Raw genomic sequence first — 16966 nt, forward strand, 5'->3', positions numbered from 1 at the left:
GCTGAACTTGCCTTGACTGTTGATGACTGTGGGGGTTTTGCCTGTCAGTTAGAATCCAGCTCACTGTACAGTTTGGAAACAGCCTCAAACCAGAAGTGGGCTTTTGCTGATTTACACGGAGTGGGAATGTGTGGATCCTTGGAAAATTTATAAACACAGACAAATATGTCCTGAAACTTAGTGGGGATTCTCTCAATTTCCCCTGTTCCTTTCGTGAAATGCTGCAAAATATCTTGATGACGGGAATAATCTGCAGGTCACACTGTAACTGTGGCTTTTCAGTCTCCCACTGGAATTACAACCGGAGATCAGAGGAGTCCCTGTGGGATCGCTAGACGACACTCAATGCAAGAAGGACTGAGATGTCAGATAGCAGGAGTAACAATGCCCTATTACTCATATTAAACTCCTTCTTACACAAATCAGACTCCTTACTACACCGTACACTCCTCCTTGCTATCATCCTCCGTACACACATGGCCATTGCACAGCTTATATTACAATACTTGTTATTCACATTATATAATTTGTTTCCTATATGTCCTTATCACTCCCATCACCCTCTTTATTTCACATAATCCACTCCTTATCATTCATATCATGCCCTTGATTATTCATTGTTCACAATAGAGAAGGAAAGCTCAACAATTCACATTGCTAACATTTGGCATTAGGCCACTGGGGGAATTAACTCTGACACTTTCTTGAATCATTCCAGTTTCTTATAATTCCTTTATTATTTTCTTATTCTTTTGTTCCTTCATCTTTGAATGCTCTCTTTACTGTTTTTGTACAATACTTTCATGTCAACTGCTTCATTATTGTCTCATTAATAAAATCTCTGTTTTATTGAATGCAATTTATTACCTTTCTACGCTTTTTCCATGACTTATTTTTATTCTTTTTTTCTTTAATTTTTATCTTTGACTTTGTTGATACTTGACGGATAATCCCATGCCTAAATTTGACTTATTCTTCTTTTGTAAATAATCTGACTGCAATTCTTCCCCCTTGCACGTGTATTGCCAGCAGGCACACATGTTCCAGTTAACTCTGAAGTGGTCCATGTTTCTCCCCAATGATCGCACTTACCTCCCAGAGCTTGTTTCATAACAAAGTCCATGATCTTCTCTGATGTTTTTCTGTATCTTCAAATTCAGTTGTTACATTCACGTTACACAGAAACAGTCCTTAGAAACTGGAAACCTGAAAAAAGATACAGCAAAACTATTAATATCTGCGCTTACCAACATTGAAAGCAGTGTTTTTTTAAGTAGATTTGAATTTTTTTTCAATTCATTTACAGGATGTGGATGTCGCTGGTTAGGCCCACATTTATTGCCCATCCCTAATTGCCCTTGAGAAGATGGCGATGAGCTTCCTTCTTGAATCGCTGCAAGTCTGCGTGGTGTAGATACACCCACTGTGCAGATAGAGAGGGAGTTCCAGGATTTTGATCCAGCGACAGTGAATGTACGGTGATGTATTTCCAAGTCAGGATGGTGTGTAGCTTGGAGGGGAGTTTTCGTGTGGTGGGGTAACCATGTGCTTTCTGCTCTTGTCCTTCTAGATGGCAGTGCCGTGGGTTTGGAAGGTGCTGCCTGAGGAACCTTGGTGAGTCCCTGCAGTGCGTCTTGTAGTTGTGTTAAAGTCCTTCCTTTTGAGTTCTCTTTGTTAACATTTTTTTTTGTTGGTTTGTTATTTTTAGTCTGTGGGCCCATAATCAGAATAAACCTTGAAGCAGTGGGCTTAAGCTGAGGCAGCTTGCTAATCAAGACAGTGTGTTCCAGGATTGGTTTTTTTTGGAGGGGAGAAATCAGATTCATCACGCCGGGTAAATCTAAAGAACCAGCTTTGGAGGAAGTTGGTACGATTGGCTGACTGACAGCCTGTGGGTTGTCCAGGGACAGTGTTCTGGCTGACAGCCTGTGGGTTGTCCAGGGACAGTGTTCTGGCTGACAGCCTATGGGTTGTCCAGGGACAGTGTTCTGGCTGACAGCCTGTGGGTTGTCCAGGGACAGTGTTCTGGCTGACAGCCTGTGGGTTGTCCAGGGACAGTGTTCTGGCTGACAGCCTGTGGGTTGTCCAGGGACAGTGTTCTGACTGACAGCCTGTGGGTTGTCCAGGGACAGTGTTCTGGCTGACAACAGATTGGTTCCTGAAGGATGCTTCTGAGAGAGCTGGGCGGAAGTGATTAGACCTTGAAAGTTGAAAGGAAGAGGAGTTATTTCTCTCTCTTCTTCATAGATCATAGAATTTACAGTGCATAAGGAGGCCATTCGGCCCATCGAGTCTGCACCGGCTCTTGGAAAGAGCACCCTACCCAAGGTCAACACCTCCACCCTATCCCCATAACCCAGTAACCCCACCCAACACTAAGGGCAATTTTGGACACTAAGGGCAATTTATCATGGCCAATCCACCTAACCTGCACATCTTTGGACTGTGAGAGGAAACCGGAGCACCCGGAGGAAACCCACGCACACACGGGGAGGATGTGCAGACTCTGCACAGACAGTGACCCAAGCCGGAATCGAACCTGGGACCCTGGAGCTGTGAAGCCACAGTGCTAACCACTGTGCTACCGTGCTGCCCGCAAAGCTACCGTGCTTCTGCTGAAGTAAAAGACTGACTGACATTTTGTTCTAAAATCAGTGAGTGTCTGATACAGCTTTACTATATCGTTGAAATCCTGAATCTACAGAGAAAGTCGACACCTTGCCAGAGGAAACCTTCTCAAGCTTAGAGGTAAGAAACATTGATGCAAAAGCTTGAAATTTTGAAAGACTTCAACTAAAAACCATCATCGGGCATCGGAGATTTTTGCTCGTTTTCACTTTCTCATCTTTCCTTCCCTCTCCACTACCCTTTCCCTCTATGTGGTCTGCGTGTCTTTGTGTCTGTGTCTATGTGTCTGTGTGAGTCTGAGTATGTCTTTGTGTGTGTGTGTGTGTGTATCTGTGTGTGTGTCTTTGTGTGTATGCCTGTGTGTGTGTGTATCTGTGTGTGTATGTCTGTGTGTGTGTGTATCTGTGTGTGTGTGTATCTGTGTGTGTGTGTGTGTATGTCTGTGTGTGTGTGTATCTGTGTCTGTGTGTGTATGTCTGTGTGTGTGTATGTCTGTGTGTGTGTGTATCTGTGTGTGTGTGTATCTGTGTGTGTGTGTGTCTGTGTGTGTGTGTCTTTGTGTGTGTGTGTCTTTGTGTGTGTGTATCTGTGTGTGTCTGTGTGTGTATGTCTGTGTGTGTGTGTGTATCTGTGTGTGTGTCTGTGTGTGTGTATGTCTGTGTGTGTGTGTATCTGTGTGTGTGTGTCTGTGTGTGTGTCTTTGTGTGTATGTCTGTGTGTGTGTATATCTGTGTGTGTATGTCTGTGTGTGTGTGTATCTGTGTGTGTGTGTATCTGTGTGTGTGTGTGTGTATGTCTGTGTGTGTGTGTATCTGTGTCTGTGTGTGTATGTCTGTGTGTGTGTGCATCTGTGTGTGTGTGTATCTGTGTGTGTGTGTGTGTCTGTGTGTGTGTGTCTTTGTGTGTGTGTCTTTGTGTGTGTGTATCTGTGTGTGTCTGTGTGTGTATGTCTGTGTGTGTGTGTATCTGTGTGTGTGTCTGTGTGTGTGTCTGTGTGTATGTCTGTGTGTGTGTGTATCTGTGTGTTTGTCTGTGTGTGTGTATCTGTGTGTGTGTGTGTCTTTGTGTGTGTCTGTCTGTATGTGTGTGTGTGTCTGAGTGTGTCTGTGTGTGTGTGTCTGTCTGTTTGTCTGTGTCTGTGTGTGTCTGCATCTGTGTCTACGTGGCTGTGTGTGTGTCTGCGTCTGTGTCTATGTGTCTGTGTTTGTGTCTGTCTCTCTGTGTGTGTGGGTGTCTGTGTGTGGGCGTCTGTGTGTCTGTGTGTGTGTACTTGTCTGTGTGTGTCTATGTGTGTGTGTGTGTTTGTCAGTGTGTGTGTGTGTGTGCATCTGTCTGTGTGTGTCTATGTGTGTGTAGAGTGAGGTGAGTTGGAAAGGGGTATTAGATAGTTACAATTCTGTCAGTTTAATTATATTACTGTACATAATTAAAAGGTTACTTGTATTAATTTTACAAACCTGGTGGCTGCAGTTTATTGGCTCAGCCAAGGACCTCAGGTATTTTCAAATAACATCTAATTTCACATTTGTTCTGAGTCCGGGTCAAGTGGGGCTGGAATTGTCCGAACGTTTGCCGAGGGTGTGGTGACAGATGGTGCACACGGCTGCAACCGTTCAGCGGTGGTGGAGGGAGTGAATGTTTATGGAAGGGTTGCTAATTAAGCAGCTGCTTTGTCCTGTCATGTGGAAATTATGAGGCTGTTCTGAAATCTTCAAGAACACAACAAATGTTCTTTTCAAGTTGAATTTAATAAAAACTTCCAACATGAAACTGAGCCACATCCAACAGGAAGGACCAAGCTGGGCCCGATGCTGCAGCAAGTTCGCTGGTATCTGGGGCGAAATTCTCCGGAAACAGCGCGATGTCCGCCGACTGGCGCCCAAAACGGCGCAAATCAGACGGGCATCGCGCCGCCCCAAAGGTGCGGAATGCTCCGCATGTTTGGGGGCCGAGCCCCAACCTTAGGGGGCTAGGTCAGCGCCGGACGAATTTCCGCCCCACCAGCTGCCGGAAAAGGCCTTTGTTGCCCCGCCAGCTGGCGCGGAAATGACATCTCCGGGCGGCGCATGCGCGGGAGGGAGTCTCTTCCACCTCCGCCATGGTGGAGACCGTGGCGGAGGCGGAAGGGAAAGAGTGCCCCCACAGCACAGGCCCGCCCGCGGATCGGTGGGCCCCAATCGCGGGCCAGGCCACCGTGGGGGCACCCCCCGGGGCCAGATCGCCCCGCGCCCCCCCCAGGACCCCGGAGCCCGCCCGCGCTGCCTTGTCCTGCGGTAAAGTGGTTTAATCTACGCCGGCGGGACAAGCATTTTAGCGGCGGGACTTCGGCCCATCCGGGCCGGAGAATTGCGCGGGGGGGCCCGCCAACCGGCGCGCGCAATTCCCGCCCCCGCCGAATATCCGGTGCCGGAGACTTCGGCAACCAGCGGGGGCGGGATTCACGCCAGCCCCCGGCGATTCTCCGACCCGGTGAGCAAAAACCTCACCTCAAACAGACCATTGTTTGCAGCAAACTACCCAGCCTTCAGAACAGTGACCACGACACCACACCACCCTGTCATGGCAATCTCTGCAAGACATACCGGATCATCGACATGAGTACCACTATTACACGTGAGAACACCACCCACCAGGTGCACGGTACATACTCGTGCAACTTGGCCAACGGTGCCTACCTCATACGCTGCTGGAAAGGATGTCCCGAGGCGTGGTACATTGGCGAGGCCATGCAGACGCTGCTACAATGGATAAATGGGCACCGCGCGACAATCGCCAGGCAGGAATGTTCCCTTCCAGTCGGGGAACACTTTAGCAGTCAAGGACATTGTGCCTCGGGTAAACATTCTCCAAGACGGCTTTCAAGACACACGACAACGTAGAATCGCCGAGCAGAAACTGGTAGCCAAGTTCCACACACATGAAGATGGCCTCATCGGGGATCTCGGGTTCATGTCACATTACAATAAACCCCCACCACACTGCCTGGGTTTGCAGAGTCCTACTCACTGTCCTGGTTTCAGACAATTCTCACCTCGATTACCTGATTATCCCTCACTCCACTCCCACTGTCTGTTCCTGTAAAGATTTGTTTACCTGTAAAGACTCTCATTCCAACCATTCTTCACATTCCACTCTGTAATTATCTTGTGTCTCTCCGATATATACTGTGATTGTGAACCTGCCTCCACTTCACCTGATGAAGGAGCAGCGCTCTGAAAGCTTGTGATTTCAAATAAACCTGTTCGACTTTAACCTGGTGTTGTGAGACAACTTACTGTGCCCACCCCAGTCCAGCACCAGTATCTCCACATCATTGCTTCTTAGGAACTCTGAAAATATTGAACCACCCACATTGTACATAAGACAATGTACATAAGTAAATGATTCCTTTCCTCATGATTCCTGCAAACTGATGGGAATGAGATTACTTTGTTTTTGTGTCACCAGATGGCATTGAAAACTCTTGGATCAGGTGTAGCCAAAGAGAGATGCCTCTATACTCCAACTTACAATTCAGCGGAACCCCAGAAACGGAGTTCCTGCAGCCACTGCTCCATTGAGTATCCTGAAAATGTGAAAAACTCGATTGAATTACTGTACACCTTCACACACGCAACCATTTTCAAACTCCGACTACATGTGCCCAGCAGACCATCTAGAACATTTCAGTATCTCTCTGGGCTCTGTTTCACTGTAGAGCCACAAGCTGGATGCAGGGGCATGTGCTTAATCTGTGTCCTTTCTAAATCTGGCCAGTGGGAAATCCAGACATCTGCTCCTAACAAAGATACTTAAACTAGTGTCTGGAACAGATCTGAGGTGACATTAACACATCAGTGGGTAATATTGATTCCAGGTGATGGAGGCAATATTGATTCATACATCACCCAATGGAAATGAAAATCAGAATGTTCTTTCAGAGGAGACGCCTGAAACAGCTGAATTGTCACACTGTGGGGGTGGGAAAGGTAAGTCGGGACCGTTCTCAAGTCCGGAACCTGCCCCTGGGGGGAGACAGTTGATGCACAATCAATAACTCTCGAGACGAGGGGAGTCATACTAATCGGCTTTAATCAGCTAGAACTGTACCCAGCAGCTTCGATACAGAAAGTGAAGGCTGCTGGGACGGCATGGGTTCTTATACCCCGCCTCTCAGGGCGGAGCTATGTACATTAGCCAATGGTAGACTCCTAGGTCTAGCCAATGGGCATCCACCTCTCAGGTACTGCAATACCTGGTATTACCACAACAGTAAATTTACTTCAGGGGGCGACCAGATAATTCATATAGAGACGGGTTTTCATGGCCAATTAGCAGGCACTGGGTTGGGAGCGAAGGCGAGTCACTCGGGTACAGCTCCCATTTTAACACAATCACTGCAGCTGCCGGTTGAGTGTTGAAAGTAGAATTTCAGACTCACAGAAACATTCATCTGAGCGATGTGTCGCAGGAGAGCCGGAAGATGGGGATAGGCAGTCCCTCAGTTTCCAAATGCTGACCTTGAAGTGATGCTGGCGCCTGTTAGGGAGAGGAGGTCGGCAGGAACAGTCCATCCTCCTACATCACGCCGATGTGGGTGGACATCACTGTCGGCCTTTTGGCTAAGATCAAGTGTAATGTAGATTGAGCCTTTGGCTCAGGTCTGGTACGTCTCTCTTGTGGGGACCATGAATTGTATTCAATTTGAATTGGTTTTTGGAGCAGGGGAGGAGCTGGGTTAGGGGTTCGCCACTGACCCACACTCAGGCCTGGCTTGGTAACTCAGGAAAAGTAATGAAAACATTTTTTTAAATAAAATCACTGTCACTGTCATGGGAAGAGCCTTGGTCCAGTTCAGCAATAGGTTCAATGACCTGATACATTCTGGAAAGGTCATTGCAACCCTCAGGCCAATGGGTATTCACCCTGCTGCAGACACAGCAGCTGATGAGCCTCAGGGTGCACGTTGCTCCTGAATATATCAGGCTGTGTGCACAGACCACTCACTAACCGCTCAGAACGGCTGTGAGACATATTTCTGCTAAGACCCTGCCCACACTGAAACTTACAATCCCCAATGAATCGGAGCAGCTGCCATTGGCCATGAAGGACAATCCTGCCTCCTCACAGCCCCGCCTCCTCACAGCCCCGCCTTCGCACATCCCTGCCTCCTCACAGCCCCGCCTCCTCACAGCCCCGCCTCCTCACAGCCCTGCCTCTGCACAGCCCCGCCTCTGCACAGCCCCGCCTCCTCACAGCCCCGCCTTCGCACAGCACTGCCTCCTCACAGCCCCGCCTCCTCACAGCCCCGCCTTCGCACAGCCCTGCCACCTCACAGCCCCGCCTTCGCACAGCCCTGCCACCTCACAGGCCCGCCTCCTCACTGCCCCACCTCCTCACAGCCCCGCCTCCTCACAGCCCTGCCTCCTCACAGCCCCGTCTTCGCACATCCCCGCCTGCTCACAGCCCCGCCTCCTCACAGCCCTGCCTCTGCACATCCCTGCCTCTGCACAGCCCCGCCTCCTCACAGCCCCGCCTTCGCACAGCCCTGCCACCTCACAGCCCCGCCTCTGCACATCCCCGCCTCTGCACAGCCCCGCCTCCTCACAGCCCTGCCTCCTCACAGCCCCGCCTTCGCACAGCACTGCCTCCTCACAGCCCCGCCTCCTCACAGCCCCGCCTTTGCACAGCCCCGCCTCCTCACTGCCCCACCTCCTCACAGCCCCGCCTCCTCACAGCCCTACCTCCTCCCAGCCCTGCCTCTGCACAACCCCGCCTCCTCACAGCCCCGCCTCTGCACAGCCCCGCCTCCTCACAGCCCCGCCTTTGCACAGCCCCGCCTCCTCACTGCCCCACCTCCTCACAGCCCCGCCTCCTCACAGCCCTACCTCCTCCCAGCCCTGCCTCTGCACAGCCCCGCCTCCTCACAGCCCCGCCTCTGCACAGCCCTGCCTCCTCACAGCCCCGCCTTTGCACAGCCCCGCCTCCTCACTGCCCCACCTCCTCACAGCCCCGCCTTTGCACAGCCCCGCCTCCTCATTGCCCCACCTCCTCACTGCCCCACCTCCTCACAGCCCCGCCTCTGCACAGCCCCGCCTCCTCACAGCCCTGCCTCCTCCCAGCCCTGCCTCCTCACAGCCCCGCCTCCTCACAGCCCCGCCTCCTCACAGCCCCGCCTCTGCACAGCCCCGCCTCCTCACAGCCCCGCCTCCTCACAGCCCCGCCTCTGCACAGCCCTGCCTCCTCCCAGCACTGCCTCCTCACAGCCCCGCCTTTGCACAGCCCCGCCTCCTCACTGCCCCACCTCCTCACAGCCCCGCCTTTGCACAGCCCCGCCTCCTCATTGCCCCACCTCCTCACTGCCCCACCTCCTCACAGCCCCGCCTCTGCACAGCCCCGCCTCCTCACAGCCCTGCCTCCTCCCAGCCCTGCCTCCTCACAGCCCCGCCTCCTCACAGCCCTGCCTCTTCACTGCCCCACCTCTGCACAGCACTGCCTCCTCACAGCCCCGCCTCCTCACAGCCCCGCCTTTGCACAGCCCCGCCTCCTCATTGCCCCACCTCCTCACTGCCCCGCCTCCTCACAGCCCCGCCTCCTCACAGCCCCGCCTTTGCACAGCCCCGCCTCCTCATTGCCCCACCTCCTCACAGCCCCGCCTCCTCACAGCCCCGCCTTTGCACAGCCCCGCCTCCTCATTGCCCCACCTCCTCACTGCCCCACCTCCTCACAGCCCCGCCTCTGCACATCCCCGCCTCCTCACAGCCCCGCCTCCTCACAGCCCTGCCTCTGCACATCCCCGCCTCCTCACAGCCCTGCCTCTTCACTGCCCCACCTCCTCACAGCCCCGCCTCCTCACAGGCCCGCCTTCTCACAGCCCTGCCTCCTCACTGCCCCACCTCCTCACAGCCCTGCCTCCTCACAGCCCTGCCTTCTCACAGGCCTGCCTCACAGCCCTGCCTTCTCGCCCTGCCTTCTCACAGCCCTGCCTCCTCACAGCCCCGCCTCCTCACAGCCCCACCTCCTCACAGACCCGCCTCCTCACTGCCCCACCTCCTCACAGCCCTGCCTCCTCACAATACCACCTTCGCACTGACCCGCCTCCTCACAGGCCCGCCTCCTTACAGCCCCGCCTCCTCACAGCCCTGTCTCCTCACAGCCCCGCCTCCTCAGCCCTGCCTCCTCACAGCCCCGCCTCCTCACAGGCCCGCCTCCTCACAGCCCTGCCTCTGCACATCCCCGCCTCCTCACAGCCCTGCCTCCTCACTGCCCCGCCTCCTCACAGACCCGCCTCCTCACAGGCCCGCCTCTGCACTGCCCCACCTCCTCACTGCCCCGCCTCCTCACAGCCCTGCCTCCTCACAGACCCACCTCCTCACAGGCCCGCCTCCTCACTGCCCCACCTCCTCACAGCCCCGCCTCCTCGCAGCCCCACCTCCGCACTGACCCGTCTCCTCACAGGCCCGCCTCCTTACAGCCCCGCCTCCTCACAGCCCTGTCTCCTCACAGCCCCGCCTCCTCAGCCCTGCCTCCTCACAGGCCCGCCTCCTCACTGCCCCACCTCCTCACAGGCCCGTCTCCTCACAGCCCTGCCTCTGCACAACCCCGCCTACTCACAGCCCTGCTTCCTCACTGCCCTGCCTCCTCACAGGCCCGCCTCCTCACAGCCCCGCCTTCTCGCCCTGCCTCCTCACAGGCCCGCCTCCTCACATACCTGCCTCCTCACAGCCCCGCCTTCTCGCCCTGCCTCCTCACAGGCCCGCCTCCTCACATACCTGCCTCCTCACTGCCCCACCTCCTCACAGCCCTGCCTCCTCACAGCCCCGCCTTCTCACAGGCCTGCCTCCTCACTGCCCCACCTCCTCACAGCCCCGCCTCCTCGCAGCCCCACCTCCGCACTGACCCGCCTCCTCACAGGCCCGCCTCCTTACAGCCCCGCCTCCTCACAGCCCTGTCTCCTCACAGCCCCGCCTCCTCAGCCCTGCCTCCTCACAGGCCCGCCTCCTCACTGCCCCACCTCCTCACAGCCCCGCCTACTCACAGGCCCGCATCCTCACAAACCTGCCTCCTCACAGCCCTGCCTCCTCACAGCCCCGCCTCCTCACTGCCCTGCCTCCTCACAGGCCCACCTCCTCACAGCCCCGCCTCCTCACTGCCCCACCTCCTCACTGCCCTGCCTCCTCACAGGCCCGCCTCCTCACAAACCTGCCTCCTCACAGCCCTGCCTCCTCACAGCCCCGCCTCCTCACTGCCCTGCCTCCTCACAGGCCCACCTCCTCACAGCCCCGCCTACTCACAGGCCCGCCTCCTCACAAACCTGCCTCCTCACAGCCCTGCCTCCTCACAGCCCTGCCTTCTCACAGCCCTGCCTCCTCCCAGCCCCACCTCCTCACAGCCCTGCCTCCGCACAGCCCTGCCTCCGCACAGCCCCGCCTCCTCACAGCCCCACCTCCTCAGAGCCCCGCCTCCTCACTGCCCCACCTCCTCCCAGCCCCACCTCCTCACAGGTCCGCCTCCTCACTGCCCCACCTCCTCACAGCCCCGCCTCCACACAGCCTTACCTCCGCACTGACCGGCCTCCTCACAGGCCCGCCTCCTCACAGCCCCGCCTCCTCACTGCCCCACCTCCTCACAGCCCCACCTCCGCACAGCCCCGCCTCCGCACTGACCGGCCTCCTCACAGGCCCGCCTCCTCACAGCCCCGCCTCCGCACAGCTCCGCCTCCTCACAGCCCTGCCCCCTCACTGCCCTGCCTCCTCACAGCCCCACCTCCTCACAGCCCCGCCTCCTCACAGCCCTGCCTTCTCGCCCTGCCTCCTCACAGCCCTGCCTCCTCACAGCCCCCCTCCTCACAGCCCCGCCCCCTCACAGCCCCGCCTCCTCACCCTCACTTCTGCCCTGGCTGGAGGAACAAGCACAATAAGATTGAGAGGGTCCTAGAGGAGGGATACCCTACCTGCCATTCATCACAGCAATGCTGGATAGAGCAATGGAGAGCAGACCAAGAGGAAAACAACCTTGGCTCTCCTTGTGGATGGGGTCATCTCAGGGGACAATGCACTCATTATACAGGTGGCTGCTCAGCATTTAGATAGCATGATACTGGGTTATGGGCTGGGCACTGAGTTATGGGCTGGGCACTGGGTTATGGGCTGGGCACTGGGTTATGGGCTGGGCACTGGGTTATGGGCATGGCACTGGGTTATGGGCTGGGCACTGGGTTATGGGCTGGCCACTGGGTTATGGGCTGCGCACTGGGTTATGGGCTGGGCACTGGGTTATGGGCTGGGCACTGGGTTACGAGCTGGGCACTGGGTTATGGGCTGGGCACTGGGTTATGGGCATGGCACTGGGTTATGGGCTGGGCACTGGGTTATGGGCATGGCACTGGGTTATGGGCTGGGCACTGGGTTATGGGCTGGGCACTGGGTTATGGGCATGGCACTGGGTTATGGGCTAGGCACTGGGTTATGGGCTGGGCACTGGGTTATGGGCTGGGCACTGGGTTATGGGCTGGGCACTGGGTTATGGGCATGGCACTGGGTTATGGGCTGGGCACTGGGTTATGGGCTGGCCACTGGGTTATGGGCTGGGCACTGGGTTATGGGCTGGGCACTGGGTTATGGGCATGGCACTGGGTTATGGGCATGGCACTGGGTTATGGGCTGGGCACTGGGTTATGGGCATGGCACTGGGTTATGGGCTAGGCACTGGGTTATGGGCTGGGCACTGGGTTATGGACATGGCACTGGGTTATGGGCTGGGCACTGGGTTATGGGCTGGGCACTGGGTTATGGACATGGCACTGGGTTATGGGCTGGGCACTGGGTTATGGACATGGCAGTGGGTTATGGACATGGCTCTGGGTTATGGACATGGCACTGGGTTATGGGCTGGGCACTGGGTTATGGGCTGGGCACTGGGTTATGGACATGGCACTGGGTTATGGGCTGGGCACTGGGTTATGGACATGGCACTGGGTTATGGGCTGGGCACTGGGTTATGGGCATGGCACTGGGTTATGGGCTGGGCACTGGGTTATGGACATGGCACTGGGTTATGGGCTGGGCACTGGGTTATGGGCTGGGCACTGGGTTATGGACATGGCACTGGGTTATGGACATGGCACTGGGTTATGGGCTGGGCACTGGGTTATGGGCTGGGCTCTGGGTTATGAACTGGGCACTGGGTTATGGGCTGGGCACTGGGTTATGGGATGAGCACTGGGTTATGGGCATGGCACTGGGGTATGGGCTGGGCACTGGGTTATGAGCTGGGCACTGGGTTATGGGCTGGGCACTGGGTTATGAGCTGGGCACTGGGTTATGAGCTGAGCACTGGGTTATGAGCTGGGCACTGGGTTTTGGGCTGGGCACTGGGTTATGAGCTGGGCACTGGGTTATGGGCATGGCACTGGGTTATGGGCTGGGCACTGGGTTATGAGCAGGGCACTGGGTTATGAGCTGGGCACTGGGTTATGGGCTGGGCTCTGGGTTATGGGCTGGGCACTGGGTTATGGGATGAGCACTGGGTTATGGGCATGGCACTGGGTTATGGGCTGGGCACTGGGTTACGAGCATGGCACTGGGTTATGGGCTGGGCACTGGGTTATGGGCTGGGCACTGGGTTATGAGCTGGGCACTGGGTTATGGGCTGGGTTCTGGGTTATGGGCTGGGCACTGGGTTATGGGCATGGCACTGGGGTATGGGCTGGGCACTGGGTTATGAGCTGGGCACTGGGTTATGGGCTGAGCACTGGGTTATGGGCATGGCACTGGGTTATGGGCTGAGCACTGGGTTATGGGCATGGCACTGGGTTATGGGCTGGGCACTGGGTTATGGGCTGAGCACTGGGTTATGGGCATGGCACTGGGTTATGAGCTGGGCACTGTGTTATGAGCATGGCACTGGGTTATGGGCTGGGCACAGGGTTATGGGCTGGGCACTGGGTTATGAGCTGGGCACTGGGTTATGAGCTGGGCACTGGATTACGAGCATGGCACTGGGTTATGGGCTGGGCACTGGGTTATGGGCTGGGCACTGGGTTATGAGCTGGGCACTGGGTTATGGGCTGGGTTCTGGGTTATGGGCTGGGTACTGGGTTATGGGATGAGCACTGGGTTATGGGCATGGCACTGGGGTATGGGCTGGGCACTGGGTTATGAGCTGGGCACTGGGTTATGGGCTGAGCACTGGGTTATGGGCTGGGCACTGGGTTATGGGCTGGGCACTGGGTTATGGGCTGGGCACTGGGTTATGAGCTGGGCACTGGGTTATGGGCTGAGCACTGGGTTATGGGCTGGGCACTGGGTTATGAGCTGGGCACTGGGTTATGGGCTGAGCACTGGGTTATGAGCTGGGCACTGGGTTATGGGCTGAGCACTGGGTTATGGGCTGGGCACTGGGTTATGGGCTGGGCACTGGGTTATGGGCTGGGCACTGGGTTATGGGCTGGGTCCTGGGATATGGGCTGGGTACTGGGTTATGGGCTGGGCACTGGGTTACGAGCATGGCACTGGGTTATGGGCTGGGCACTGGGTTATGGGCTAAGCACAGGGTTATGAGCTGCGCGCTGGGTTATAGGCTGTGCACTGGGTTATGAGCTGGGCACTGTGTTATGAGCATGGCACTGGGTTATGGGCTGGGCACAGGGTTATGGGCTGGGCACTGGGTTATGAGCTGGGCACTGGGTTATGAGCTGGGCACTGGATTACGAGCATGGCACGGGGTTATGGGCTGGGGACTTGGTTATGGGCTGGGCACTGGGTTACGAGCTGGGCACTGGGTTATGGACTGGGCACTGGGTTATGCGCTGGGCACTGGGTTATGGACTGGGCACTGGGTTATGGGCTGGGCTCTGGGTTATGGGCATGGTACTGGGTTATGGGCTGCTCACTGGGTTATGGGCTGGGCACTGGGTTATGGGCTGGGCACTGGGGTATGGGCTGGGCACTGGGTTATGGGCTCGGCACTGGGTTATGGGCTGGGCACTGGGTTATGGGCTGGGCACTGGGGTATGGGCTGGGCACTGGGTTATGGGCTGGGCACTGGGGTATGGGCTGGGCACTGGGATATGGGCTGGGCTCTGGGTTATGGGCTGGGCTCTGGATTATGGGCTGGGCTCTGGGTTATGGGCTCGGCACTGGGTTATGGGCTCGTCACTGGGTTATGGGCTGGGCTCTGGGTTATGGGCTGGGCACTGGGTTATAGGCATGGTACTGGGTTATGGGCTGGGCACTGGGTTACAGGCTGGTCGCTGGGTTACAGGCTGGGCACTGGGTTATGGGCTGGGCACTGGGTTATGAGCTGGTCACTGGGTTATAGGCATGGTACTGGGTTATGGGCTGGGCACTGGGTTACAGGCTGGTCACTGGGTTACAGGCTGGGCACTGGGTTACAGGCTGGTCACTGGGTTACAGGCTGGGCACTGGGTTATGGGCTGGGCACTGGGTTATCGGCTGTGCACTGGGTTATTGGCTGGGCACTGGGTTATGGGCTGGTCACTCGGTTACAGGCTGGGCACTGGGTTATGGGCTGGGCACTGGGTTATCGGCTGGGCACTGGGTTATCGGCTGGGCACTGGGTTATGGGCTGGGCACTGGGTTACGAGCTGGGCACTGTGTTATGAGCATGGCACTGGGTTATGGGCTGGGCACTGAGTTATGGACATGGCACTGGGTTATAGGCATGGTACTGGGTTATGGGCTGGTCACTGGGTTATGGGCTGGGCACTGGGTTATAGGCTGGGCACTGGGTTATGGGCTGGGCACTGGGTTATTGGCTGGGCACTGGGTTATGAGCATGGCACTGGGTTATGGGCATGGCACTGGGTTATGGGCTGAGCACTGGGTTATGGGCTGAGCACTGGGTTATAGGCTGGGAACTGGGTTATGGGCTGGGCACTGGGTTATGGGCTGGGCACTGGGTTATGGGCTGGGCACTGGGTTATGGGCTGGGCACTGGGTTATGGGCTGGGCACTGGGTTATGGGCTAAGCACTGGGTTATGGGCTGGGCACTGTCTGTGCAGAGTCTGCACATCCTCCACGTGTGTGCGTGGGTTTCCTCCGGGTACTCCGGTTTCCTCTCACAGTCCAAAGATGTGCAGGTTAGGTGGATTGGCCATGATAAATTGCCCTTAGTGTCCAAAATTGCCCTTAGTGTTGGGTGGGGTTACTGGGTTATGGGGATAGAGTGGAGGTGTTGACCTTGGGTAGGGTGCTCTTTCCAAGAGCCGGTGCAGACTCGATGGGCCGAATGGCCTCCTTATGCACTGTAAATTCTATGATAGAACATAGAACATAGAACATAGAACAATACAGCGTAGTACAGGCCCTTCGGCCCACGATGTTGCACCGAAACAAAAGCCATCCAACCTACACTATGCCATTATCATCCATATGTTTATCCAATAAACTTTTAAATGCCCTCAATGTTGGCGAGTTCACCACTGTAGCAGGTAGGGCATTCCACGGCCTCACTACTCTTTGCGTAAAGAACCTACCTCTGACCTCTGTCCTATATCTATTACCCCTCAGTTTAAAGTTATGTCCCCTCGTGCCAGCCATATCCATCCGCGGGAGAAGGCTCTCACTGTCCACCCTATCCAACCCCCTGATCATTTTGTATGCATCTATTAAGTCTCCTCTTAACCTTCTTCTCTCCAACGAAAACAACCTCAAGTCCATCAGCCTTTCCTCATAAGATTTTCCCTCCATACCAGGCAACATCCTGGTAAATCTCCTCTGCACCCGCTCCAAAGCCTCCACGTCCTTCCTGTAATGCGGTGACCAGAACTGTACGCAATACTCCAAATGCGGCCGTACCAGAGTTCTGTAAAGCTGCAACATGACCTCCCGACTCCGGAACTCAATCCCTCTACCAATAAAGGCCAACACTCCATAGGACTTCTTCACAACCCTATCAACCTGGGTGGCAACTTTCAGGGATCTATGTACATGGACACCTAGATCCCTCTGCTCACCCACACTTTCAAGAACTTTACCATTAGCCAAATATTCCGCATTCCTGTTATTCCTTCCAAAGTGAATCACCTCACACTTCTCTACATTAAACTCCATTTGCCACCTCTCGGCCCAGCTCTGCAGCTTATCTATATCCCTCTGTAATCTGCTACATCCTTCCACACTATCGACAACACCACCGACTTTAGTATCGTCTGCAAATTTACTCACCCACCCTTCTGCGCCTTCCTCTAGGTCATTGATAAAAATGACAAACAGCAACGGCCCCAGAACAGATCCTTGTGGTACTCCACTTGTGACTGTACTCCATTCTGAACATTTCCCATCAACCACCACCCTCTGTCTTCTTTCAGCTAGCCAATTTCTGATCCACATCTCT

At 55.6% G+C, this 16966-nt stretch overlaps 2 protein-coding genes across 4 annotated transcripts in view; one reads left to right on the forward strand and one right to left on the reverse strand.

Annotated features, from left to right (window-relative positions):
* LOC140408242 (polycomb group RING finger protein 3) overlaps positions 1 to 16966 on the forward strand; it is a 942343-nt gene that overhangs the window by 661339 nt on the left and 264038 nt on the right. The gene's annotated exons all lie outside the window — the stretch shown is intronic.
* Positions 1 to 16966, reverse strand: part of LOC140408241 (complexin-1) — a 415332-nt gene that overhangs the window by 246089 nt on the left and 152277 nt on the right. The window contains exon 2 of the mRNA XM_072495179.1: positions 1093 to 1206. Coding sequence (XP_072351280.1) covers positions 1093 to 1123 — 31 coding nt within the window. The 5' untranslated portion in view covers positions 1124 to 1206. The remainder of the gene's footprint in view (positions 1 to 1092; positions 1207 to 16966) is intronic.

The sequence above is a fragment of the Scyliorhinus torazame genome, chromosome 3 (genome assembly GCF_047496885.1).
Source record: "Scyliorhinus torazame isolate Kashiwa2021f chromosome 3, sScyTor2.1, whole genome shotgun sequence".
Lineage (NCBI taxonomy): Eukaryota > Metazoa > Chordata > Chondrichthyes > Carcharhiniformes > Scyliorhinidae > Scyliorhinus > Scyliorhinus torazame.